Source organism: Oryctolagus cuniculus, chromosome 1 (genome assembly GCF_051225735.1).
Source record: "Oryctolagus cuniculus isolate XC-2025 breed Fujian yellow rabbit chromosome 1, ASM5122573v1, whole genome shotgun sequence".
NCBI classification, from domain to species: Eukaryota; Metazoa; Chordata; class Mammalia; order Lagomorpha; family Leporidae; genus Oryctolagus; species Oryctolagus cuniculus.
In genome coordinates, this window is record NC_142867.1 from 86,136,572 (window position 1) to 86,163,818 (window position 27,247).

General features: G+C 45.1%; 1 protein-coding gene across 43 annotated transcripts in view; it reads left to right on the top strand.

Moving 5' to 3' along the window:
* The window catches only part of AMOTL1 (angiomotin like 1), a 183,754-nt gene that overhangs the window by 30,904 nt on the left and 125,603 nt on the right, over positions 1 to 27,247 (top strand). For 19 of the 43 annotated variants that reach the window (XM_051820643.3, XM_051820654.3, XM_051820676.3 and 16 more), the window contains one exon: positions 9,548 to 9,598. The exons of 13 other annotated variants lie outside the window; for them this stretch is intronic. In XM_051820643.3, the coding sequence (XP_051676603.1) occupies positions 9,548 to 9,598 (51 nt within the window). The remainder of the gene's footprint in view (positions 1 to 9,547; positions 9,599 to 27,247) is intronic. 11 more of the 43 variants (XM_070076937.2, XM_051820698.3, XM_070076944.2 and 8 more) reach the window with 1 other exon arrangement.

The following is a 27,247-nucleotide window of genomic DNA, read 5'->3' on the forward strand; positions in this document are numbered from 1 at the left end:
CATTTTCCAAATGCAATGAAATGCACCCCCTGACACTTCCAACAGAAGGGAGACAGTGTGGGGCCAGCGCTGTTTCTGATTGCTGCATTGCAAGTTTATCCGGCTGTCTCTCTGATTTGCCAGCCATCACATCATATGTGTGAGGAGTGGCTGCAGGACGAGAGGCTCTTCTCGCCAAATCCATTAAAACATTCTTCCTCCTAGGATAGACGTGCTTACTCAGCAGTTTGGGAATCCTGCTGTCACCTACGCTCCCCGGGGTGTGGTGGGAGCGGGGAGCTCAACTTGCTTAAGCTCCTCATTGCAGGAGAAGCAGAAATTCTGGGAGGCTCAACCTGGCATGTGGGCCAGGTGCATGGTGATAAGCAGCGGCGCCATACCCATAAAAGCAGGAAGGAGCAGACTTCCCTCTGGTGCCTGTCAGGGTCAGGGAGAGTTTGGTGGGAAAGGAAGAAGCTGCTTTTTCTAGTAGAGGTCTGTGTGCCAACCCCTGCTATGCACATTATTTCATTTTATTCAAATCCTCATTGAGAGCTTAGGAAGTAGTTATTCTCAGCTGCATTTCGCAGATGGGGAAACTGAGTCTTGGAAAGGCCAGCTGACTAAGTCAAACTCACATTCAAAGTCAGTTCTTTATATCCCAGAGCTCTGTTCTGTCCATTTTACTACTTTGTCAGTTTGACAGGACAACATTAGTGTGCATCTCCAGCTTTCTATCAAGTTTGATTCTTTTTGTTGAGTTCTCTTGTATACAATGTGATAAAAAGATGATTACAATGGACCCATTTTCCACAATCTCTTATTGGCATTTGTTCCAGTAAGTTTCCCAAAGGCATCATCTATTCCTTTCATTTTACAGAGAACAGCACAGGCTAGGAAGGTTTGGAGAATCAACAAGAATTAATGGCAAAGCCAGAGCGAGAGCTCAGGGAATTGTGCCTCGCCTCCAACCTCCCATGCTGTGCTGACGGCTAAGCCACTAGCTTCTCGGAAAAAACACTGTAATGTGAAAGACGAGTGGTCCCCAAGCAGTCCAAGAAGACTCTATTTGCGGCGCTGAAAGAAGCAATGCTCTTTCAGGCCTCTGTCCAGGATCCTGGGGTGGAAAATGTAATATTATGGTGGTCTGCATTTCAGCAGAAACTCACATTCATCTTTTTTCTTTTAATAGTTTAGTCATATATTTCAATTGCAGCAAATGTGTTTTTTTTTTTTTTAACTGAATCTTAACACTGGGCATTTTGTCTGATTTCACTCAATAGATCCAGCGGAGTGAAAGTTGGAAGTGTATGATTTTTCTCAGCAGGGACCTTTCCCTGTGTGTATTTTTGGAATCGTTCTTTATTCTGATTCATGTCCATGTACACCTTCTAGTAGCTTCTTGGCTCAGTCTAAGTTTATTTCCTTTGGTAGGATGTTGAGTGATGATTCTTTCTTTTTTTTTTTTTTAAAGATTTTATTTATTTATTTGAGAGAGTTACAGACAGTGAGAGGGAGAGACAGAGAGAAGGGTCTTTTGTCCATTGGTTTACTCCCCAGTTGGCCGCATTGGCCGGAGCTGTGCTGATCCAAAGCCAGGATCCAGGAGCTTCTTCTGGGTCTCTCACATGAGTGCAGGGGCCCAAGGACTTGGGCCATCTTCTACTGCTTTTCCAGGCCACAGCAGAGAGATGGAATGGAAGAGGAGCAGCTGGGACTAGAACTGGCGCAAATATGGAATCCAGGGCCGCAGGCAGAGGATTAACCTACTGTGCCACAGCGCCGGCCCCTTGAGTGATGATTCTTTAAAACCTTCATCTCTGTACCATACTTAGTAACAGAAATCTTGCAGGAGTGGGGATGCTGGTGGCTAGACCTAGCCAATTTGGTTATGTATTTCATACAGCATCTTGTTTTTTTTTTATTTTATTTATTTTTTTTAACTTTTATTTAATGAATATAAATTTCCAAAGTACAGCTTATGGATTACAATGGCTTCCCCCCATAACGTCCCTCCCACCCACAACCCTCCCCTTTCCCACTCCCTCTCCCCTTCCATTCACATCAAGATTCATTTTCGTTTCTCTTTATATACAGAAGATCAGTTTAGCATACATTAAGTAAAGATTTCAACAGTTTGCTCCCACACAGAAACATAAAGTGAAAAATACTGTTTGAGTACTAGTTATAGCATTAAATCACAATGTACAGCACATTAAGGACAGAGATCCTACATGAGGAGTAAGTGCACAGTGACTCCTGTTGTTGACTTAACATCTTGGGTTTTTTTAAAGATTTTATTTATTTATTTGAGAGGTAGAGTTACAGTGAGAGGGAGAGACAGAGAGAAAGGTCTTCTGTCCGCTGACTCACTCCCCAAATGGCCACAACGGCTGGAGCTATGCCGATCTGAAACCAGGAGCAAGGAGCTTCTTCTGGGTCTCCCACGTGGGTGTAGGGGCCCAAGGACTTGGGCCATCTTCTACCGCTTTCCCAGGCCATAGCAGAGAGCTGGATGGGAAGAACAGCCGGGGACTAGAACTGGTGCCCATATGGGATACCGGCCCTCAGGCGGAGAATTAACCCACTGTGCCATGACGCCAGCCCCAGCATCTTGTTTTTGTTAACAGCATCTCTTGCATTGGAATTTTGCTGTCTTTTTAAAAAAATATTTATTTATTTATTTTGAAAGTCAGAGTTATAGAGAGAAAGTGAGAGACAGAAAAAGAGAGAGATCTTCCATCTGCTGGTTCATTCCCCAGATGGCCACAATAGCCAGTGCTGGGCCAGGCCGAAGCCAGTAGCTAGGAGCTTCATCTGGGTCTCTCACATGGGTGGCCATGGCCCAAACACTTGGGCCATCTTCTGCTGCTCTCCCAGGGCCCTAGCGGGGAGCTGGATTGGAAGTGGAGCTGAGAGATGAACCAGCAACCATAAGGGATACTGGCATTGCAGGTGGAGGCTTTACATGCTATATCAGAATGCCTTCCCCTGGTATTTCACTTTTTTAGAGAGGAGATTTGGCATTTTCACCAACATGAATCATTGACGTTCTGTCAGAATTGATACCACACCACCTCTTGGGCTGTATTGTTTCTGCTAAGAGTAATGGTGTTTTCAGTTGAGTTGTAGTTCACTAATCTTCCTGTAGGTCCCACTTTTATCTTCTTGAAGTTATAAAACACTTAAAGAGGTTACCTAGGCTTGGTTTTAATTGAAGGAAAATCAACTGTGTTTTCTTTCTCCCTTTCATTAAGGATTATGAGGAAATCGGGTTGTGTTAAGAGGAAAGAAAATTCAACCCCAAGAGAGAGAAATGTCCTTTGGGCCACTTTAGCTCAGGAGCTAATGCTGTGGCCAGTTAATTACAAATTTCTTTTTGATGAAACCTTACTGGTGGGCATACATTTGTCCTTGGTACCGTTTGCTGCCTTGTCCTAACAGGTGGAGATCAAGGACAGGGTAACAGAAGAGAGTGAGGCTGTGCTCAGGCAGCCAGGGCCCCATGTTTCCCTCTAAATCGGCCTTACCCATGCTCTCCAGGGAGAGGCGGGGAAGGGGGGAAGCGCTGGCACTGCCTGTCCACTCTGCTCTGCAGTGAACTAGCAGAGGGCCTCCAGGTGACAGAAGGCTCTCTGCAGAGAAGACACGCAAAGAGCAATTCCCGGGAGGAGAGGAAGGCAGAGGGAGGGCACAACCCACTTCTTTGAGTCTTTCATCCTTGAAATTAGTGACCTCCCCAGGAGCTGGGTTGGGAAGGCCGTGCACAGATCCTGGTGAGCTCTGGTTACCATCTTAATTTGTTATTACAGCATTGGTGGAACTCTCTCTTGCAAAGAGAATTGATAGCTTATCTTGGTTGGAAACAAGTTCTACCCAGGTGGCATTTGGCCCCTCACCCATCTCTGGCAGGAAGAACTATTTCATTGTGACACCCCCATCCCTTCTCCCCGACCTCAGATGTGACTATGGATCCCCTGATGTGGGCAGAGTCAGAGCAGCACATAAAGGCACTCTCCCTGGCCTACCCTCCAAGCAGAGCCTATAGTCACGGCTGTCCCTACAACCTCTGCAGCAGGATTGGTTCCAACCCACATCTGGAGTCCCTACACACTAGGCAGGATACAAGTCATTGGCATTGTGCTTAAGAATACATCTTCTAGCTACTGCAAAAGGCATGTAGAGTGGGTCCTTAGCTCCATTCCTTTGGTCCCAGAATTACAACAGATGTTGCTGTATGACCGCATTTCATTTACCGAGGATAGGAGCGAGGGTTCCCCTTAAATGAGTTTTCCACATAATTGAAGTATAATCCTTTAAACACCTGCATCTTAAAACTGTACTGTTTTCTAAGAGTTCATAAGGATTTCTTCCTCTATTACTTTTAAATATTTTTCTTGCCCTACTGAACAGAAAAGTCATGCCTCAGTTTAAATTGAGGCATGCGCTGTCTTTTATTTGGAAACCATAATAACATTTCCAACTTGTTTGAGCAATTTATATACATGTTTGAATGTGACCTAAGGGTATCTACCAGGACACACAGGAAGCTATGGTTGGTGTCACTTTGGGAATGGCGATTATGATAGTTTGGGAAAGGGAACTTTCGGTTTTCAGGTCATACTCATCTGTACTATTTTTTCCTTCATTTTGAACATATATTTACAAAATAATAAAAATCAGCTTAACATGTTTAGAATACAATACACAAATAAATAACATTAAAGCCAGGCTAGCTTCCAAACACCCACTCAACTCACGATGTGTCAGGGAATACGAATAGTGGTCATTAGACCCTAGCCTTGTTTCTCTGGAAATCCTCACTGTGAGCCACATAAAGGTTTGCTCCCTGCTGCTTGCTCCCCATATGTCCCACTCTCTAATCAACGCTGCCCTAGAAACAGGAGCAGGGACTCCCTCTTGCTGTCTGCAAGGGCCATGGCAGCAGGAGGCCCACTCTCCACCTGGGTCAGATGAAAAAAAAAAAAGGATAATCCAGCATTCTCCAGCTCTCCATGGTGGAGAGAAGTTAACACTTACTTATTTGGCTACTCCTAATAATTCCATAACATAAGGATTACTGTCAGGAAACTGAGACTCTTCTCAAATGACGGAGCTGAGATGCAAAGCAACAAATGTACCTTGTCCATTATAACTCAGTGGCCCTCTGCAAAATCTCTCTTTATAAGAGGCCCGTAAAAGTCAGGTGCAGATAGGCACCTTGGACACTGTCCTGAGACTCAGTAAGAGCCTCTTTACTGACCACCGCTCTCTGCAGTGCCCCGCACAGCCCTGGAAACACACTAAATTGCCAATAAGCACTTGTTTGACTAACAGGAAACGTTATTGTTGGGTCTGCCTTACTTCACAAGATAGAAAATTAGAATCATATATTTTAGAAAAATTTTCAACAGCAAATATTGAAATGAGAAAACTATGTTCTCATTAACCTCCAGTTGATTAGGAAATGCAAATAACTAAAGCACCAGAAGGAACATTCCTGGCTTGTGAGTCATCGATTTTTACGAACAAACTAAGGAGTAGAAGAAGGGTCCGTTGCAAGGCTGAGCAGTCTGGCAGACTCCGACCCTAATCTCCCTGTGGAACCATCATGCCACACTCTTTGTCATAGGCGGCTATAACAGAATACCTGAGATTGGACACTTTACAGAACAGCAGCTTATTGGGCTCACGATTCTGGAGGCTGGGAAACCTTAGGAGCACAGTGCTGGCAGCCACCTGCCCTGAGGTGAGGGCCTTCCTCCTGCATCATAACGGTGGAAGGCATGATGGAATGAAATTATCGCTATCCCTTCGTCTTCTTATAAATCCACTAATGCCAGCCTAGGGATGCTACCCTCAGAGCCTCATCTAATCCCTGTCACCTCCAAATACTGTCAATATGTAACTGTGGAGCTGAAGTTTCCAACATATGAATTTTAGGGGACATCTCCAAACACAGAGAGAAAACCTGTTGCCAACTCTTAGAATATAAACTAAGATTCTTACTACTTAAACATATTTTGTGGTTGGTCTTTTCTTTCAGTAACTCAAAAGTCTTAAAGGAAAGAGCCTGTTTCTATCCATTGTAAAGGGTGCGTGACATCCAATAATAAGCAACATTTGATTTTTACATCATAATATCTCTCCCAAGACTCTATGTGCATTGATTTATTGTTCTCTGACAACAACTAAAGGTTAGGTATGAATATGATTTCCATTTCTACAGAAAACTAAGGCTGGAAGACATTAAGTTTTTGGTGAATGACAGAGCTGGTATTAGAACCAAGGTCTGGCTGGCCTCAAAGCCCACTCTAGATTGCCTGTTTTGGAACACAGAGGTTATTTGCTTCTTAATGTGGTGGGTCAACAAAGTAGATTGATTTTGTAAACAGCCTATCCCATGAGTCCATCCACTCTTAGGACCAAGCTGCTCTTGGTTGGGGGTGTGGGCGGGGAGCAGACATTGTGGTGCAGGGGTTAAGCTGTTGATTGGATGCTCACATCCTGTATCAAAGTGCTGACTTTAATCCCAGCTAACTTCCTTCCAGTCTGGCTTCTTCTTAATGAACAACCTGGGAGGCAGATAATGATGGATCAAGTACTCAAGTACATGAGTGTGAAACATGGGTGGAGTTTCCAGCTCGTGGCTGTGGCCAGGCCCAGCTCTGGCCCTGGTTGTTGTGGGCATTTGGGGAGTGAACCAGTGGATGGAAAATCTCTCTTTCTCTCTCCCTCTCTGTCTCTTTCACTCTCTCTTTCCCTGTCACTCTGTCTTTCAAATCAATAAAAATAAATAAACATTTTTAAAGCTGACTTTATGGCCAAGAACTGACCACTGGGATTGGCAAGGACAAGGCCATTCTTGACCTTGACAGGAGCCACGTTGGCAGAGTGGTGAGGTACAGACCTGTTTGGACTACCTATAAGAGCAAAAAGCACTACCAGTGTAGACAATTCTGGTGATGTATTTGGTAAAGGGCAGCTTAGAAGTAGAGCAGTGATTGAGAAAGATATGCTGTCAAGGAAGGATTTTTTGAAAAACAGACAAGAACATAGTAGCATGTCACATACCGATGGGAGCCTTCTAGGGCAGAAGGAAAGGTTAATACAGTTGGGAAAGGGGAAAAGCCGCAGGAGTGGAATCTGATCCACAGTGCAGGAGTCGGCCCTGGATGGTTCATCTGTAGTAACAGGGAAGCAGGAAGGTAGGCAAACCAGGCACGTGTGCAGGGACTGCCTGGCTGCACTGCAGTCCACTTGAATTTATGGTCATGAGTTGAAAATAAAAGCAGACAGCTTGATTTTGTGCTTCTCCAATCATGTTTAGCAGGGTGCAAGCAGAGAAAAGGTGGGGGGTTGTGGTTTTTCCAGGTAAACAGTATGGAAAGAGAGAGAGGCATGGACTTGAAGGTGTGTATAAGAGAGAAATGACAGCAATGCACCTGAAAAGTGAGGTTCACAAGGATGGAAGGGAGGGGCCATGAGAGTGAGGGGCGGAAAAGAGGTCAAGGGATGAGTAAAATATAAATGCTGATAGGGTCAAGGAGACATTGGGTTACAATAACAGAGGGAATCAACTAGACCTGTAAGAGGTGGTGGCTGGAAAGTGGAACGCTTGATGCTAACATTACGTTAGTGTTCCCATGAGTGCAAGGGGCTGGGGTGGCTGGAGCAGGTCAAGGAAGGGAGAGGACACTGAAGAGTTGAGAGACAGGAATCTACAATGCAGAAATGGAAAAACAAGAATTATCACAAGAATGGTACTGGGGAAAGTGACTGGGAGCCAGATGCCAAAACACGCGATGCAATAACCCAGGGGTCTGTATATGGCTGAAGTAAGTGGGGATGGCAAGTCATATGGTCGTTATTTTCAAAGATAGTCAGGTTTGGACAGAGGATGAAACAGGGAAATCGGAGAAGAGGCTGAAGAGACAGAGTTTGCTTGTGAGGAGCCCTGAGTCCCAGAATGCAAATGGAAGGGGTGGGGGAGACAGAGTGATGATGTATGCGAACATTTATCCAAACATACTGAATTCTTGGATCTGGGAGCTCAGATGATCAGGGGCAGGAACAAAGAAGAGGCTGGAGAGAGAGGCTAAGAGCTGGAGAATGAAGAACAGCATCACCCCAGCTCCCCCAGCTCCATGAGCAACTCTAGCGAAACGGCTTCTTTCTGTCCTTCATGGTGATTTATCAGCCAAAAGCAGCGAGTGGAAAACCTAGAAATGGCTGCGTGTGTACAGGATGAGTGTGCACTGGCACAGGTCAGGGGTCTGTAGGCTGTAGCGGTTGGTGCTTTCATCATGCTGAGATAGCTAGAAGGCTCCCCAGGAGGCTGCCCGGACTGTCTGACCCTCCCACTGCGGTCTTGCAAGGATGGAGGAGGGACAGCCATTTCCATGCTTGCTCCTTCCTTCCCCATCCCTCCCTAGAGCGCCTTGCAAAAGCCAGGGGCCTTCCCAGGCAGAGCCATCTGAAGTCACTCCTGGAAGTGGGCTGAGGGAAGCGGGGGTGGTTACAGCATCTGCTCAACTTATTCAGGCCACTGGCTCAGAGAGGGCTATTAATTACTTTTGGACTCTTGCACTGGAAACCAGTCATCCTGCTCTGGCTACTACAGTGCTGTGCAGCCATCCGTAACTGCACGTGATCCAACTTCCGAGTCTCAGTACCCTACCTGGGAAACAGAGCGCATGTACCTTGCCTGCTTGAACCAGGTAACCTCTTAAAGACGAGGACATAATGTACGGTCTGGAGTTGGACTTGGGGTTCAAAATGGAGGAAGGGTCTGGGGGCCTTTGCAGCTCCTCCTTCCTCGCTTTAAGACACAGTCAAGCTCTGAAAATCCTCCCCTCCGCACTGCAAGCCACCGAGCAAACGGTTCCCCAAGCACGGGACGAGGGGCTGACGCCACGCGAAAGAGCTAGGCCCTGCTTCGGAGCTGGTTAGGCGCCAACGATTAATAAATGGGCAAAGCAGGCGGGGGTGGGGGGAACGGACGACACCTCCAGCTGCGAGTCGCAAGGCAGCGCGCGCGCCGCGGCCAAGCGTGACGGCCGCGGTCGCCTAGCAACGGGCGGGGATGCGCGCGGGGCGCCAGGTGCCCGGGGTGCACTGGAGCTCGCGGCTGGAGCCGCGAGCGCTCGGGCCTCCCGGACCGCGGGAAAACTTTGGCGCTTCTCGGCGCTGGGCCGTCGATACGAGGCTTGGCGGCCGAAGCAATGCGCCCCGCAGGCTGAGGGCGCACGATGGGGTCACGGCCCGGCGCGCCCGGCCTGGGGACGCGCTGGGTGGTACCTGAGGAAAGTTGGGTCGCACCTGCCTGCGCCTGGGAGACGCTCGTTCCCTGGGTCGAACTGGCCTCCACGTCAAGTTTTTTGGCAGTGTCTTACTCCCCGCGGATCGGGTAGTGGGAATCCCGCGTGGCCCTGGATTCGCGAATTCGGGTCTCTGGGAGAGACAAGCCCGCGCTTTTCTAAGGAAGCTGCGCTGTAACGGATGCTCCACCGACTCGCCCTCAATGGGTGCGATGCAATTTTTGTTTTCTGCTTTTTTCTTCCCCCAGACAGTGAGTTTGTGGAAGCCTCTCCTGCACCTTACAGCCCGGAGGACTTAGGTAAGTCTACTCCTTTCGCCTTTTTTGGTCTGAATTCTGCCTGAGAACGGCGAGTTTAGAGGGCCAACAAAATATATATCACCTGGAGGGGCAGAGGGAAAGGGCCAGGGGACACTTCCCAGGGCGTCATGCATACGATGTACTCGGTGTGTGTGTGTGTGTGTGTGTGTGTTTACGAGTCAGTGCGGTGTGTGCGTGCATACCCCTGTGTGTCCAAGACAAAGGTGTGTGTGTGTGTACATGTGTCCATCCTCAGGTCATTGTGTGTGTGTGTGTGTTTCAGGCCAGTATGGTGTGTGTGTGCAGAGCTGTGTGTGTGTATGTTTCAGGCCAGTATGGTGTGTGTGTGCAGAGCTGTGTGTGTCCTAGACAAAGGTGTATGTATGTGTGTATGTGTCCATCCCCAGGTCAATGATGTGTGTGTGTGTGTGTGTGTGTCCCCGTCCCCAGGTCAATGATGTGTGTGTGTTTAGAGGCCAGTGCTGTGTAACTGTGTGTGTGCATGTGTGTCCAGGACAAAGGATGTGTGTGTGTTTATATGTGTGTCCAGGGCAATGGCACTGTTCTGAGTAGCAAACTTTCAGCCTTAGGGCTTTAGTGATCTATGTAAACTCGTCCTGCCTGTAAGGAGAAAGCAGTGGGCAGGTCTTTCTAGCCCAGCGCCTTGCAGAAGAAGGGCCTCCTGTGGGTAGTGCCTAGCCTGAGTTTAATGAGACCAGAGACATAGTCACCAAACTGCAGCTCTGAGAGCAGCTTCCCTCCCTGGTTTGTTCCTCAGCCGGCAGGTGTCTGGAACAGAACATTCCATCCCCGGTCCCTGTCCCTGTAAATGCAGATTTGTGATGGGTGAAGGGTGACAGTCTTGTCAGAGACAGATTTCCCTGCATGGAGAGAAGGAAGTCTGCATCATCAGCTGATCAGCATTCCTCCAAGCATTCCTGCCCCCAGGTCTCACTCCATGGCTTAGCTGGTTTTTCTTTCCTTTTCTTTCTGCCTCACTCCCCCCACCTTGGCTCTCAGGATTAGTTCAGCTGCTGACAGTTGAGGCTGTCAAGTCTGTTCTTGCTGTTCTCTTCTAGCCAACCTGGAAATCTTGCCTTCCTGCCATGGAGTGAAAGGGTTTCTAATGGTGAACGTTGACAGTAAAGGAGGAGAGCTATTGTACACAGGTGGTAGGTTAACAGTGTTTATCCGTCCAACAATCTCAGAGTTGGCACCTTGTTTCTGGTGGGCCTCTTGTCCCTGGATGTGTGTTATCAAGTCTCACAGTCTGTGAAGTAAAATTCCACCTTGGCAACCACAGTGATTTCTGGGAGTCAAGCACTCGGGATGGGTCTGGATCAAGGGTGGCATTCTGAGGCAGGAGAAGGTTCCTTGTTTTATTCAGATGTGTTTTGGATAAACTGTGAGGCAAACACTTCTTTGGAACTGGAGTCAGAAATTAAATGGACTAACAAAGCTAGCTTCTAAAGGCACATTGGTTGGGGTGGGCACTGTGATGTGGTGATTAAGATGTAGCTTACTGCGTGCATCCCGTGTCCCAGTGCCTGGTTTGGGTTCCGAGTACTTCAGTTCTGATCCAGCTTCCTGTTGGATGATGGTTCAACCACTTGGGTCATTGATGCCCACATGGGAGACCTGGACAGAGTTCCAGGCACCTGGCTTGAGGCTGAACTAGCCCCAGCCCTTGTGACCATTTAGAGGGTGCACCAGTGGATGGAGAATCTCTCTCTCTCCCTCTCTCCCTCCCTATTTCTCTCTTGCTCTGCCTTTCAAAACAATGAAAATAAATAAAATGAACAAAGAATGACCATTTCTTAAGAACTAATAAAGTCCCACTAGGGAATACTTTGTAAAATAAAAATAACATGTTAAATCATAGCATTGCATGAAGTGATTTATTAAGAGGGTAAGTATTGGTGATCTGCCCCACACACATATAACCGTCCACTAATGACACAGCATTGGAATTCCACAATGTGACAGAAACTGTTTGGTTGTCTTACATTATGGATAAGCATGGCAATGGTAGGATGGACATTGCTTGCTCTGAGAATCCCGACTATGTAACAACTAAGTCATTTGTATTCACAAGATGATTCATGTACCTGGAAGGCCCAGGTGTTTGACCCTCTTTCATCTCCCGTTTCTTCCGGGACTGCTCAGCTGAAGCATTCATAAACAGGGGGAGCTCTTTAAATTAGCATTTGAGAATAAGAAAATGAGCATTCTTCTCTTCTGCTCCCCTGAGGGAAAAATTCACTTTCTCACGAGGAGATGAGAGTGCGTGTTTTGTTTCAGGCTGCTATAACAAAAAATACTACCAATGGGTAATTGGTAAACAACTCACATTCTATGAGGTCTTCTGGTTCTCGCCTCCTAGGATGCTGTAAAGGACCATAAGCCCAAGGAGCCAATAGCCACTGGATCATTGTTTCACTCACATGTGTGGCTTCATTAAAGGATTATTCTCTCCATGACACAGCTGTTTTCTGGGTGACACTGTATTGTTTCCATGCTATTCAGGTCAAAGAGAGAGCTTGCATTTCTTCGTTGGAAAGAGTCATGATAGCTTTTGGTACTTTTCTTAGACACACAGCAGGAAAAATGCCTCCTCTAGCAATTGATGAGTTTCTCAAGCAGCCATTCTTTCTAGAGCACAAATGTGCATAGGTTCAGCCCTGGCCAAAACATAAGAAGAGGTGGAGGAAGTTCAAGGAAAACTTTGTCCTCTCACAACACTCTGACACCATTGTGTAGATTTTCCACAACTAAAGAATTCAGTTCTTACAGACACACTTGAGTATTCTACAACTTAAATTCTGATGCTCCCCAGAGTTAATGTAGACCCCTCGTACTAAAGCACAGTCCCACAAGATTTCTGCCCGACATCACACATCAACCATAGGCACCAGCTCCTCACATTACCTACACGTCTTCTGTCCAAGTTGGCTGCAGATTGGTGGTTCTTACCGCCGCTTTTTCAGATTTGATCATTTTCTGTAATGGGTCACAGAACTTAGGGAAACATTTCATTTACATTTATCAGGGTATTATAAAGGATATTATATGGGGTCCGGATGAATTGTTAGATGAGAATACACAGGGTGAAGACATGAGCATAGGAACTTTTGATTTTGTGAAGTGGGGATGTACCACCTTCCTGGCATATGGATGAGTTCAGCAACTCAGAAATGATCCAGACCTCTTCACTTAGGATTTTTATGGAGGTTCTATTATATAGGCACAATTGAAAGGATCATTGGGTATTAGGGATTGAAGCCCCAATCCTTCTCAGAGGTCAGGTTGGGGGCACCGGAAAAAGTATGGGAGGGGGAAGCTGGAAGTTCTAGTTCTCTAATAGCATGGTTGATTCCTCTGGCAGTTAGTCCCCAGCCTGACCTAGGGATTTTCCACCAGTCATTTCAGGTATGTTTGAAAGGGGCTTGTTATGAATTTTTTAAAAAGACAACCTTGTTGCTGGTAACCTCAGGAAATTTCAAGAGTTTTATGGTTTCTGTGCTAGGAACTGGAGACAAAAACCAAATATAACAAAAAGTGCTCCTGTCACTTCTGTCACTCAGGAAGTAGTGTCCCGAGAACTGGGCATGAAGATCAGACATGTACTTCTTGGTACATCACAACATCACCGAAGTCCTAAAAGTAGAGTTTGAATTCTATAGTCGCCCTTACTTGTGACCTTGAGCAGGTGATTGAACTTCTCTGTGCTTCAATGATTTTGTCAACCTAACTGGGACCTTGCATGGATATGGTAAATAGTATAAGTTAATGTATTGTAATGTATTGAATACACTTGGAGTTGAGGAAGAGCTTTTATTTTATTATTAATATTCACTTGAAATAATCTTCCCGTGCTTGAAGGATGGAATACTTTGTGATCATTTGTCCCACCTGGTAACCAAAATCATTTTTATTTCTGGAAACCTCTTTACAATTTACCTAGTCTCCAAAAACAGATAGGGATGGTGATGGGGTCAGTTGAATTCCCGTAATGATTTCTCCCTGGAGCAGTATGTAGAATGATTTTCCACTTGAGGTCTTTAATGACTGCCACTACTTTCCTGCCACATGATTGGTAGTCTTTCACCTCTGAATTTTCCTATCAGTCTCCAAATGTGTTGCAAAAGTCTCCTAGTGGTATTTACCCATAGGCAGAAGTGATGACTATCTGATGGGTTAGAAAGAGTGAGTGGAGAGTTGGGATGAACCCATATGTGTCTGCCCTAATAATCTTTACTCTCCTCTACCTGGAGGATAAACATTTGGTTTGGCGTAGGAGGACCTCCACTATACCCATCTAGTTATAACTAGAATTATAGTGTAGTCCTCTGAATTCAGCTGTGTCCCCCTGCCCATGACTTATTCCTAACTGTCCTTCAACACTAATCCCATATCTCATGTCTTCCTAATGGTTATCAACTTTGGCTGAACATTAAAATCAGGAGGAACTTTTAAAACTTCTGAAACCAGGTCCCTGAGCTGTTAGATAAGAATTTTTAAGGCATAGACCCAAGCACCAGATTATTTTTTTTTATTTTTAATCACACCTCAAATGGTTCTAATGAGAAGCCAAGGCTGAAAAATACTGGACAAGACTGTGGTCACCACATTCTTCTTTGTAAATGTAGCAGCCCAGCACACTTACTTATTTACACACTCAGACCTCCAGTAAATGCTTGTTGCATGCATGAGTCACCCCTGAGATGCTTTATCTTTTTCACAGTGATATTTCTCTGCTGCTTATAACAGTACTTTGGGGACTGGATCCTTTAACATGTGGCCCCTATCTTGTTTTTTCCTTCCTTTGGTTTGTCCAACTTGCATTCTATCTTTTTTTTTTAATTGAGGCTTTTAATATGGAAGTAATGCATATTTGTTTTAGAAAAATTGGACGTATAAAGAATGAAGAAAAACCCACTTCTACCAATCAAAAGCAAACTTGTTCCTTGTTTTCTTAACTTTTCCTAATTTATTGCCCTTTGGGGTTGCTTGACCCCTGGCATGCCCCATTGAGCTCAACCACTGCTCTCTTTGCTCAGACCCTGTGAATTGCCTGCTGAGGGCCGGAAGAGGAGTATCCCATGAGAATAGCATTCTTGGAGTAACTAGGGCTAACTTCTCTGAGGGCCAGTATATCATGAGAAAGGGTTTTTTCTTGAGCTATTCTTGCCTTCCTCATTCAGACAGGATGCATGGCCCTTATTTTTAAAAATGATGACATTTTGTAATTTCCTTATAATAATAGCTTAAATGTTTTCCAGTTCCTCCCCCTAATCCATACCCCATCCTCCTAAGATATGAGAGATTGCAACCTTGGATAACAGTGTTTATGCTGTAGTCAAGATTGGCTAAACCTAGTTATGAGTAGTTTAACACAATAACAGCTGTGTTTCTTGCTTGTGTTATAGTCTAGTTGGGTTGTCAGAGGGCTCTACTTCATGTGTTCATTGAGAACCCAGGTTGCTTCCATTCTACTATTTCACCATCTTCTGGGGGCTCAGATTCTTTCACTGGCTTCTTTGCATCCATTTGACAGAAAAGTGAGTGAGTGAGCAAGGATAAAATGTGTTCATCCTTGACTATCTCAGTCCAGAAGTAAAATACTCACCTCTTCTCATGTTTCAAAGGTGAGAACTAATCCCATACCCTCACCCAGATGGAAGGGGGCTGGAAAATAAAGCCTAATTAAGTGCCGGGAGGAAGAAGAAATATGTACAGTGGTGATCACTAGCAGTCTCTTAACAGCCATTTTTCTCTTCCTGCTTAAATCATTGTGACTGAGCCTCATTTTGGACATGTATTATTTAGGTGCTTGACTTTTGTATTATTCAGGCTATAGGTTAGGTTGCTACAACAAAGGCCAAAGTGACAGTTACCTAAACAGGACAAATTAATTTCACTTTGTAGTTAGAACATAAGCAGTTCGGTGCTGGCATGATAATTTCATGATGCCCCGTATCTTCAAATGGAGTTTCCACGTAGGAGTCTACAGTGGCTGTTTCAGATCCCATCACGTCTACATCCCAGTCTGTAGGGAAAGAAGACAGTGGAGGGCACAACCTGAAAGCTGCATGTGTCATTCCACTTATATTCCACTGGCTTTAAGTTTAGGCAGATGGCCATACCCAGCTCCAAGAAGGCTGGGAAATTTGAATGGGGCTAGGATGGAGTCTGTTACCAGAAGAATGGTTGGGTGGAGTGGAGAGAAAGGAGATGCTGGAAGGACTAGTAATCTTTTTAACAAGTGATAGGAAGCATGTCTCAGTGGGTAAGATCATGGACTTAGACTCATAGTACAATGGTTTCAATGTTAGCTCTACCTGTTAGCGTGTTTTTTAAGCATGAGCAAACTACTTAGTTTGTATCTCCATTTCCTAATCTATAAAATCATGGACCAGACATTTTGTCATACTTTTCCAGATCCAATCACAAACTTCTGCCATTCTATTCCCTTGAAAACTTACCTTATAGAATGTATAAGCAGCCTTTCTGTTTGATTTGGCTAATGAGAGGCACTAGCAGAATATTGGAGGGTGGAAAGAAAGAGATGTCAGGGTTCTTATTGCCTTCCCACTGGGCTGTGGGATGATGTGGCTGTGTAATGCAATGAAGGCAGCAGCTCCTATAGATTTTGATAAGCTTAGCTTGTGGCTTAGGTTTCTTTGTTCATCAATCAAGGTTCTCCAGGGCCACAGAACCATTAGCATATACATAGATGAGAGGAGATTTGTTAGAGGAATGGATTCACACAGTCACACAATTTTTCAGGCTGGTAAGCCTCACAAGAGGCCATGAGCAAGCTAGGGGACCAAACGAGTTAGTGGCATGGCTCAGTCCAAACCCCAAAGCCTCAGAACCAGAGGCCAATTGTGTGACCTCAATGCTGGGCCAAAGGCCTGAAAATGGGAAGGTAATAGAGGGCAATAATGCAAGCCCAAGAGTACAAAGCCTGGAGAACTTGGAGTTCTGACATCCAAGGGCATCCTGGCTCTGTAAGAGAGCACAGAATTTTGCCTGTCCTTCTCCTGTTTTGTTCCATTTAGGCCTCCAGTCAATTGGACGGTGCCCATTCATATTAGGGGTAGATCTTCCTCACTCAGTCTACCAGCTCACACACCAGGCTCCCCTGGAACCACGCTCATGATACACACCAAGGATCATGCTTTCCCAGTCCTCTATGTGGCCTTAATTCCATTGAGCTGACTCCTGCAGCTCACCGACACAGGGTTGGTAGCAGCTCCCCTTTGTACTAGCCCTGAGACTTCCTCTTCACTCATTCCCCCTCACCCTGGCCTGTCACAGTTTTGTAAGTAGTCCCTTCATCAGTGTTCCATCCATTTCCTCCGAGGGCCTTGGCTGGTACAGTGAGAATAATAGGAGTACTGACCTCAGACCAGAATGAGGGCTAAATGCATTGCATGATGAGTGCACGAACATAGTAACCACCTTCAAGTGTCTTCCTGTCACCAGACAGATGCCTGACAAATACTCTCAGGCACCGTGAAAACCTTCTGAAAGGCTTAACTTTGGTATATTAGTTAAATAAAGTTGCCACTCACCACCTCTTCCCTCACTTCCTGCATCAGGAGGAAGTGACAAAACTCAAGAGTTGTGATCAAATCTGTTCCAAGTCACAAGCACCCTGCCTCCAAAGTTTCCTCCTTCTCATTTATATGTAGATGAATAGGAGAAAAGAACTAGGCTTATTATCATTTATGCCATCTGTGTCAGGCACTTTACATGTGTAAGTAGTGTACTGAGTTTGTCTGCTTGGGGGTTTAAATCAGGTAACCCACCTTGTTACCCAAAATATAATTATTTTCAAGGATTCAACTACCCACATTACTAAGAAATTAAGGCTGTCCTTGAATTTTATGTCCAGAAATCCTCAATATGTGCTTATTTGCATGCCCAGTGAGTGCTGGCTTGCCAGGGGACGCAGAATTCAGCTACACCACACTGAGGCAGTGAACACGGTGCTAACTGGTCCATGTCCTCTTTTCTCCAGAAACAGGTGGCCACACGATTGTGGCCATTGCTGCTGCTGCCCTTGTTCACACCGGAACCTAGAGGCCAGGCTTTGGCTTGTGAAAGCCTGACTACTTTCCCACGTCCTACCATATGCTAGCCGTGGGGATGCGGACACCTCTCCTCTCTGTGCCTTTGTAGCCTCAGAGTGGGTCCAGGTCCTAATTACCATAGCAGCCAGGCCCAGTGGGATCCAGCTGGGGACCTGCTTAGCTTTGAGCCAGCCTCCAGAGGCCAAGCGTGTTCACAGTAATCAGTCTACCTCTTGGAAGCCTATCTGTCCAGCCGTCCTCCTCCCTGGCTGGGAACACAGCTTCTGAGAGGGAGGAGTTTTCACTCCGTTTCACTTTTTCTCAGGGTGATTGACAGTGGAAAATTCAATTCCCTTCACAGGAAACCTCTCCCTAACACAGGGTGTGGTCCAGCCTCCTGGCTTCAACAAAACAATTGCAGAATAATTCAACATTGTGATGACTTCCCAAATCTGGGTAACTCAGTCTCCTCCATGATTGATCTTGTTGGGCATATCAGTTCATTTTATCCACACAAAAAACTCAGAGAAACAGAATTCTTTTCATTTTACGGAAGAGGAAATGGACTCAGATAAGTGAAATTATCTGTTCACTGTCACACAGCTAGTTGGAGGCAAAGTTTGATTCAACATATAATCTTTGGTTCTAGAGCCAATCTCCGTTTCCTGGGGAGGAGAATGTATAAGCTGCCCTCCTGCAAAGGAGATTCTGCTATGGGTTGAATAAAATAGCATGTAAACGTGTCTAGCGTAGGGCCTGGTTAGTCCGTGGCTACTGAGTATGTATTTGTTGAATGCATGAATGATATTATCTTTAGACCGTGAGATAATGATTTGTATACTACTACACAGGAATTTACCTTAATGGCATCTAAAGCAACAGCCATAAAATCTCCTGTTGGCTTCTTTCATTTCATTCCTGCTTTTTCTGCCCTGTACTGCAGCATAGGGTCCCTGGGAAATGAAACCTCTCATGGTTTCCTCATGGTATCAATGCAGTTTCTAAAGGAAGCTAAACCTTTGCAGCAGCTTAATTTAGAGCAGCACAGCAGAAGCCTGGAGAAGAGGCTGAAAGTACAATCACGGGCAGGTGAACTCAGAGTTGGCCATAAAATGAAGTGCCGGTGAAGTGACACCAGACATTGCCCGGGAGGTGAAGTTTTGCTTCAGGGTACCCTAGTTGGGAGAATAAATGAAGTAGGAAAGTAGAAAATAAAATAAATTCTGGGGAATATCTACCTGGACTGGAGAAAAAAAAGAGCAGATTAGGACAATGGGGACACGTGCACAGGCACACGCACATACACACATAGAAAGTGGAAAGGGAATTTTTGTTGCCAAAGAAGCATTTCTACTAGAAATAAGTAGGATTCTGGCCAGCCATTCCTGAATATCAAATGTAAGCATGACTCCCCAGACAGGAGGGCATTTCATCAACTGTTGAGCACTATGGGCGCTAAGGAGTTCATGAATAAGCAGTTGATCTTTTCCAGGGTGCTATGAGTGTGGTTTCTGAGCCGCACTCTACTGGCTGATCATTCTGGAATGTAGCCCATTTGTTTTCCTCCTACCCCTCAAGTCAGTCTTACAGGACACGGGCATCTTCCTTGGATTTGATGTCACTTGATTGCTGTTCCTGTCTCCCTGCCTCACACTCTCCTTCCCTGCTTCTCTCCTCTCCGCTCTCCCTCCCCCATTCCTGCCTCCCCTGTTTCCCTAGGTCAGTCTCCTCCCCCCTCTTTCCATCTTGAGCTGGAATATGGACAGAAAAGGCCACGCTTGCTTTCCTGGGGCCCTTTGCCAGAAAATGGAACAGGTCAAATTGTAAAAGGGGATAAAAAAAGAATGTTTCTTGGCAAAATGGGGGAAACAGATGTTCTGGGATGGTTTTGCTGTCTCTCGCTTCTGCTGCCTGCTGAAATACACCCTTTGCAAGATTGCTGGATGGAAAAGCCATCACCAGGGCACATATATGTGCTTATTTGAATGTACATGTATTCATTTCTGCTTAGTTCTTCTCTCCCTGTGGCCTTTGTACCCCCAAATCCAAAGTTGGCAAGATTACTGACCACTGGTAGCAAGATTTATTTTTAACTCTTCTCAGAGCATTTGTTAAAAAAAAGAAAAAGATTCCTGGGAAGAGTGGACACTGTGGCTGCTTTCAGGTCCCTGTATAACAGTAAATGTTCTATGGAAACTTTATGTTCTTAAGAGAATTGAGATGGGCCTTGTGGGTGCAGAACTTGGTCTGGCATGAACTCCATGGAAAGTACAAGGCTCGGGGTGGGCTCTAAACGACCTCTGGAGCTGGTGTTTGGAAGCCTGCCAGGGCTCCTTTGTTTCTGCCTCCCAGAGGTCTGCTGTTTCCTGACTGTCGCCCAGAAAGAACTGTCCATTCCTGAGGTTGTCCGGCAGGCCAGCCAGCTTAGACTTTCTCCTCCTTTCAAGCAAGTGTTTCTTTTTAGGCTCCAAAAGCCAATTTTTTTTTTTTTTTTTTTTTTTTTTTTTTTTTTTTGCTTCCAAACTCAAAGGGGGACTTCAGACTCTGAACATTTGCTGTGGATAAAGGAGTGTGGCAGACCCTTTGAGATGGGTTAACTCTAGGGGACTCCCTGGTACCCCCCCCCCCAGAGAGTCCCCTCCCATCTTGTGGGGGTGTTACCAAGATCAAGTGAGCTAACACGTCTGTGCAACTTCGCACAGTGCCCAGAAATCTTGCTCTGCTTTCCCCTTGTCCTGCCTTCCTCCGCCGCTCTCATTGTTTCAAATACGGCTTCCTTCCCGCAAGTGGATCCTGCTTTGCTTCTTCTGTTCTGCTCATCTGGTGAAAACGAAAGAGGAAAGGAAGTAAACCACAAAAGTGCAAGGCCAGAGCTGCCACAAGTCCAAATTAGTGCCATTGAGCAAATTAAAAGGAGACATTTCTTCCACATGGACAAAGAGCCTAATAAAGAAAGTTCTCAGCTTAGTGATACAGTGCAAGCTAGACTTCAGCCTCCTGCCCCTGCCCTGTTCACTCCCTCAGCCTGGTACTGTTACACAGTGAACAACCTATACAACTGAACACGTTAGTACTGATTCTCCTCTCCAATCAGTATTTCCTCCCTTTTCTGGGAGCTCTTTTAGTGTTATGTAAGTACTATAAAGAGTAAATTTTCTGTTTAATAGTTCGTTTAAAATAAAGTTCCTTCCAATTATTAATACCATGGGGTTTATTTTACCCATACAAGAAAGATATTTTCCTCAGATTCTTACCTCCCTAAAAACCATGTCTAAGGACCAGCGTTGTGGTGTAGTGGGTAAAGCTACTGTCTGTGACAACGGCATCCCATATGGGCACCAGTTCATGTCCTGGCTACTCCATTTCTGATCCAGCTCCCTGCTAATGCCTGGGAAGGCAGTGGAAGATGGCCCAAGTGCTTGGTCCTTTGCCACCAACAGAGAGACCCAGATGAAACTCCTGGCTTCTGACTTTAGCCTGGCCCAGCCCTGGCCATTGTGGCCATCTGGGGAGAAAACAAGCAGATGGAAGATCTCTCTCTTTCTCTCTCGCTGTCTCTCTCTCCCTTTCTCTATGTAACTCTGACTTTCAAATAAATAATATTTTATAAAAAAGAAATGTTTAGGGGCCAGGACAGTGGCACAGCAGGCTAAAGCCTCAGCCTGCAGTGATGGCATCCCATATGGGCACTGGTTAGAGTACCAGATGCTCCACTTCCGATCCAGCTCTCTGCTATGGCCTGGGAAAGAAGTGGAAGATGGCCCAAGTCCTTGGGCCCCTGCACCCATGTGGGAGAGCTGGAAGAAGCTCCTGGCTCCTGGCTTTGGATTGGTGCAGCTCCGGCTGTTGCGGCCATTTGGGGAGTGAACCAGCATATAGAAGACCTCTCTCTCTGTTTCTCTACTTCTCATTGTAACTATGTCCTTCCAATAAATAAAATAAATCTTTTAAAAAGGAGAAATGTTTAAAAAACATGTTTAAAACTTAAAATATTTATGGTAATAACCAAAATTTATTCATATTTATCCAGTTTAAATTGTATTACTAAATTTATTGTAATAAAATATTTTAGTGCTTTCCATGTTAATAGTTTTTTTTTGAAGATTTATTTATTTATTAGAAAGTTAGAGTTACAAAGAGGAAGAGAAAAAGAGAGAGAGAGAGAATCTTCCATCCGCTGGTTCACTCCCCAAATGGTCACAATGGCCAGAGCTGCGCCAATTCGAAGCCAGGAGCCAGGAGCTTCCTCAGGGTCTCACATAGGGTGCAGGGGCCCAAGGACTTGTGCCATCTTCTACTGCTTTCCCAGGCCATAGCAGAGAGCTGGATTGGAAGGGGAGCAGCCGGCAGCCGGGACTGGAACCAGCTCCCTATGGGATGCCAGCACTGCAGGCGGCAGCTTCACCGGCTATGCCACAGCGCTGGCCCCCAGTTAATAGGTATCTTGCTAAGAACTTTGTAAAACAGGTACTATTATTTCTATCTTCTTACCAAAGGAGAACTCAAGCTTAAGATAAATTCTAAACATTCCCACATCATACCTGTGAAGTGGTAGAGTCAAGCTTGAAACCAGACCTATTCTCCTTTGCCCCTAGGATTCTTGACCACCATCCTTAATTCTAGGACACTGTCACTAGAACCCAAATTCCTGGTTTTCAGTAGCAGTAATATATGACCAGGTCTATCTAATTGATTTCAAAACCATGGATTGACTCATGTACAATACTGCCTAGTGTTTGCCACATGCTGTGAGATAAGCTCAGGGACACAAGGATGGGTGAGACAGAGTCTGTTTCTCAAAGAACTGGTCACCTAACTGGGAAAGAAAGATCTAGTAACAGAGAAATTTGCAACACAAAGCTCTGGCTGATTCAGGCCTATGGGTACTTACTGGCTATGTAACCTTGGGCAGGTTATCTAACCTCTCTGGGTTTTGGTTTCCTTGTTTGTGATATGAAAATGCAAATACCTACATCCTAGAGTTATTGGAAGTAACTGAATGAGCTAATATACGTAAAGTACTTAGCAGGTAGTTAGCACTCCATAGGTGACTGCAATTTTTATTATTATGGTGAGTGCAAAGAAGGTATGGGGCTCAGAGAAGAAAAATCTGACTCAGCAATGGAACTTAAGAGAGCAGGCAGGCTTCCTGGAGCAGATCCATGCTTCTCAGTGGGACCCACAAGAGCACAGGCATAGGGCATTCATGGCCTCAGGCCTGCCTGCGTGCTGCATGATGGAGTGCACACCAATGAAGTGGAATATTCTCCACACAAGCCTGTGTTTGGCGTGGAGATTCAGCAGATTGGACTGTAATCTCATTAGTTACCCCCTCAATGCTGTGTGTGACCTGATGCCTCACCAGTCTGGTTGTTACACTCTTAAGAAGCCTTTAAATTTGTCTGTGGGTTTCAGTGGGACGAAGCTGTTATACCATGCTCACTCGTATTCCATTCTTCTTCCATTATTACCATAGTGACTGTCTGTTTTCTACAGTCAGTTTCTTAATAACTCCCATTGCACACTGTTTACCAAGTAAGAGACTAAGGAATCCTCTAAAGCAGTTTTGGGACATACACCAGTGTAGGTAGGTAGATATCTGCCAAGTTTAGCATACAAAAACACAAGATACTCAAATTTGGATTTCAGATAAACAGCAAATGATCTTTTTAGAATAAACATATCCCCTGCAATATTTGGGTCATACTCATACTATACTTAGAAAAAATTGTTGCTTACCTGAGATTCAAAGCCAACTGGTATCACGTGATTTGTCTGTTAGCCCTAGGTGTAGGAGTGACATCTGGGGGCTACTCTGCCCTTTGCACTGGATTTTAGCTTGCTCTGTTAGTAGCTGTGATAGAAGGCTCAGTGCTGTATCACTGGTATTTAACCTCTACCTGACTCAATTTCAGTGTTTGTATTAAGGAAACTTGATTGCTGATGGGTGTACTATTTTAACACCTCAATTAGAAAGTTGATGCTGGAAATTAACACTTCCAATAGTAAAATACTAAACAACTTCAAAAATTTGATGTACATTCCATTTAGTATAAGATATAAACACAGAGCCAGCACCGCGGCTCACTGGGCTAATCCTCCGCCTTGCGGCGCCAGCACACCAGGTTCTAGTCCCGGTCGGGGCGCCGGATTCTGTCCTGGTTGCCCCTCTTCCAGGCCAGCTCTCTGCTGTGGCCAGGGAGTGCAGTGGAGGATGGCCCAAGTGCTTGGGCCCTGCACCCCATGGGAGACCAGGAGAAGCACCTGGCTCCTGCCTTTGGATCAGCGCGGTGCGTGGCCGCGGCAGCCATTGGAGGGTGAACCAACGGCAAAGGAAGACCTTTCTCTCTGTCTCTCTCTCTCTCATTGTCCACTCTGCCTGTCAAAAAAATATATATATAAACACAGAACCATCCATTTTCCTGAATTTTTTCTGTGGCTTCTAGGGTCTGCATATTAGGGCTTTGATTTTTTTTTTCCATCATCTCTTTTAGCAGAAGCTAGGTCTGATCCACAACTTTTTTTTAAAATTTATTTATTGAAAGAGTTACACCCAGAGAAAAGGAGAAGCAGAGAGAGAGAGGTCTTCCATCCGCTGGTTCACTCCCTAATTGGCCGCAACCGACAGAGCTTCACCCATCTGAAGCCAGGATCCAGGAGCTTCCTTCGGGTCTTCCCACGTGGGTGCAGGGGCCCAAGAACTATGGCCACCGTTTTCCCAGGCCATAGCAGAGAGCTGGATCAGAAGTGGAGCAACCGGGACTTGAACCAATGCCCATATGGGATGTCGGCACCACAGGCAGCGGCTTTACCCACTATGACACAGCGCCGGCCGGCTCTGGTCCACTTTTGAAGACTCAGTGTGTCTTAAAGCCCTCCTTGGAGTGAATCTCTGTGCCATCCTTCCTGAATGCACTCACTCAGCCTCAGAACATCTCCTGAGGGGTGTTATATGTGTATAGGGTAGGGGTCCTGCTTCTTGAGAAAGCCTGGTCTGTTATTATACAGTGAGCATTATTATGTTTCCGTGTGGGGAGCTGAAATCTGACTTTCTTCTGTTTCTTTCACCCACTTTTCTATGTTCTGTCTTCTAGAGCTTTCAATCTTTTTTCCCATTGTGACTCAACATAAGGATACACTTTATATTGAGACTCACACATAGAAATATATATGTAGATATAACAGAACTAGATGAAGTTTCATGGAACAGCAATTTACCCTTATTGGGTGGCTGGGTCTGTTATTTTCTGTTACATTCTATTCTGTTTATTTAAAATACTGGACATGTTAAATTGATTTCGTAACTTACAAATAGGTTGCCAACTGCCATTAGAGAAACATTGCTCTGGGGTGTTTTAGAGAAAATATAGAATGTCAATTCCTCTTCTTTGAATGAAAGATCTTGACATATTTGAAGATGCTGTATATGATATCTTAATCTGCTCCACATGAAGTGTGCTCCAGGTTCTCCATTCATTCCTGTCCTGCTTGACATCTTTTGAGTGCTTTCTTGTTGAGGAACGTTCAGTTAAAACCTGGCCCTGGGAACTGAGCACTTGGCCACATATAGCTTGACCAATACCTGGTACAATGGGATCATCAGATCTCTTGATTCAAACTCCTTACCTGAGTGCACATCATCCCATGAATTAATACCATTGAGTATGATCATTTAGTTATTTATTTACTTTAAAATATCTAATCTAGCATTTTTTTTTTCTGTTTTGTCTATCAGGGTCTTGAGATAATTACCTATTTGGTGGGTTGAGGAGGGGTGAGGAATATAAGATGCCCATCATTCATAATCCTTGTATCCAAGAAACAGAAACTGTGTGTCTAGTACAGTCTACTTTGGCAATAACTAAACCTCCACTAAAGGATAATATTTGGCAAGAAAATGTCTAACAAGTCAATAATTATAGCTAATATGTATGAAGCATGTGCTGTATGTGAAACACCTTAGTAAAAGCTTCACATGGGGTTGACTCATGAAATTCTCACAACCCTTTGAAGTGGATACTGTCGTAACCAGTATTTATACGAGGAAAATGGAGTTTTAGAAAAATGAAGTCATTGTGAGAATGTTATGTAACTAAGAAGTAGAAGTGGGGGGAGTTGATCTCAGACCCATATAACTGGTAAACCTATGGCTTTTACAATGTTTAATTTATTTTTTTTTTCTATTTGTTTGAAAGAGGGAGGGAGGGAAGGAGGGTGGGCAGGATAGAGAGAAACAGAAAGAGAAAGAGAGAGAGAGAGAGAGATTTCATTCCATTTGACTTCCGAATGCCTGCAGATCTGCCATGTGGGTAGCAGGGACCTAAGTACTTGAGCTGTTGTCTGCTGCCTCCCAGGGTCTGCCACAGCATGAAGCTGAAATCAGAAGTGGAGCCAAGACTTTAACCAGTCACTCTGATAGGGAATGTTGGCATCCCAAATGGTATTGTAATCACTGCATCAAAGGCCCACCCTGTAAGCCTCTGCTTTATATTATGTAACTGACTCCTCCCACACAGAGAACCACACATTTGGTGTTTTAAAAGGAGAGAATGTATGTAACATGCCTAACATAGTGCTTAATGGATTTTACTGCATCCACAATAGGAAAGGAAAGAACTTAGTAGCTAAGTTCACGTCCCAACAGCCCTTAGGAATCTGTGAAAACGGACTGTACTGGGATCCAACTTAATGGTGCTTCTTAGGAGGAAAGTAAAATTTGTAGTCAGGGAGCATCTCTCTTGGACAGGCAAGCTGGGAGTCTGCATAAAACAGTAGTTAAGAGCAAGAGCTCTGTACTGAAAAACAGGTTTGAATACCGGCTCTGTCACTTATTAGCCATCTGATTGCAGGTAATTCCCAGAGCCTCACCTGGTGTCTTTTCCTGGTGTATAAAACATGGACAGTAATTTCTACCTTGCTAGGTGTTGTGTACTGATGAAATGAGATAATATATGAAATCACCTGGCACAGAGGAGACATTCCACACACATGCTAGTTCAAGACAGAAAACTGGATTATGTTCACTCTGCTGCAGCCTTTCTCTCATTTAGGTTAGGAATCGGAGCGTATAGAAATATGGGTTCCCAAACACCCTAAACCAGTGATTCTCAAAGTGTGGTCCACAGACATGTAGCATCAGCATTATCTGAGAAGTTGTTGGAAGTGCAAATTCTTGAGCCCCACAAGGAGATAAATCAAAACCTCTGGGTGGGGCCCAGCAATCTGTGTTTTAACCCTGTAGGTGGTTCTCATGCTGCCAGATTGAAGAACCACCACCCCACTGACACTGAGGATCCCAAGTCTCCCCTCTTTTCAGTAGGACTCAGTCAAAGCCTCTGGAGCGACTGAACCTTTTGGGAAGACACTGACCAAATTCATAGACTGTGGGCTTTATCTTCAGGTTGTTTCCGCCTGATCCTGCTGTTGTTGTTAATCCGAAAATTCATCCTTTTCTGATGGCCTTTTTCTTCTTAAGTTGAAACTGAAGTTTCAGTTTAATTAAGTTGAATCAGAAGGGACCATTCCCAGAAGCCTGGGTAAAGGAGACTGGTAACTTCCTAAAGAACTC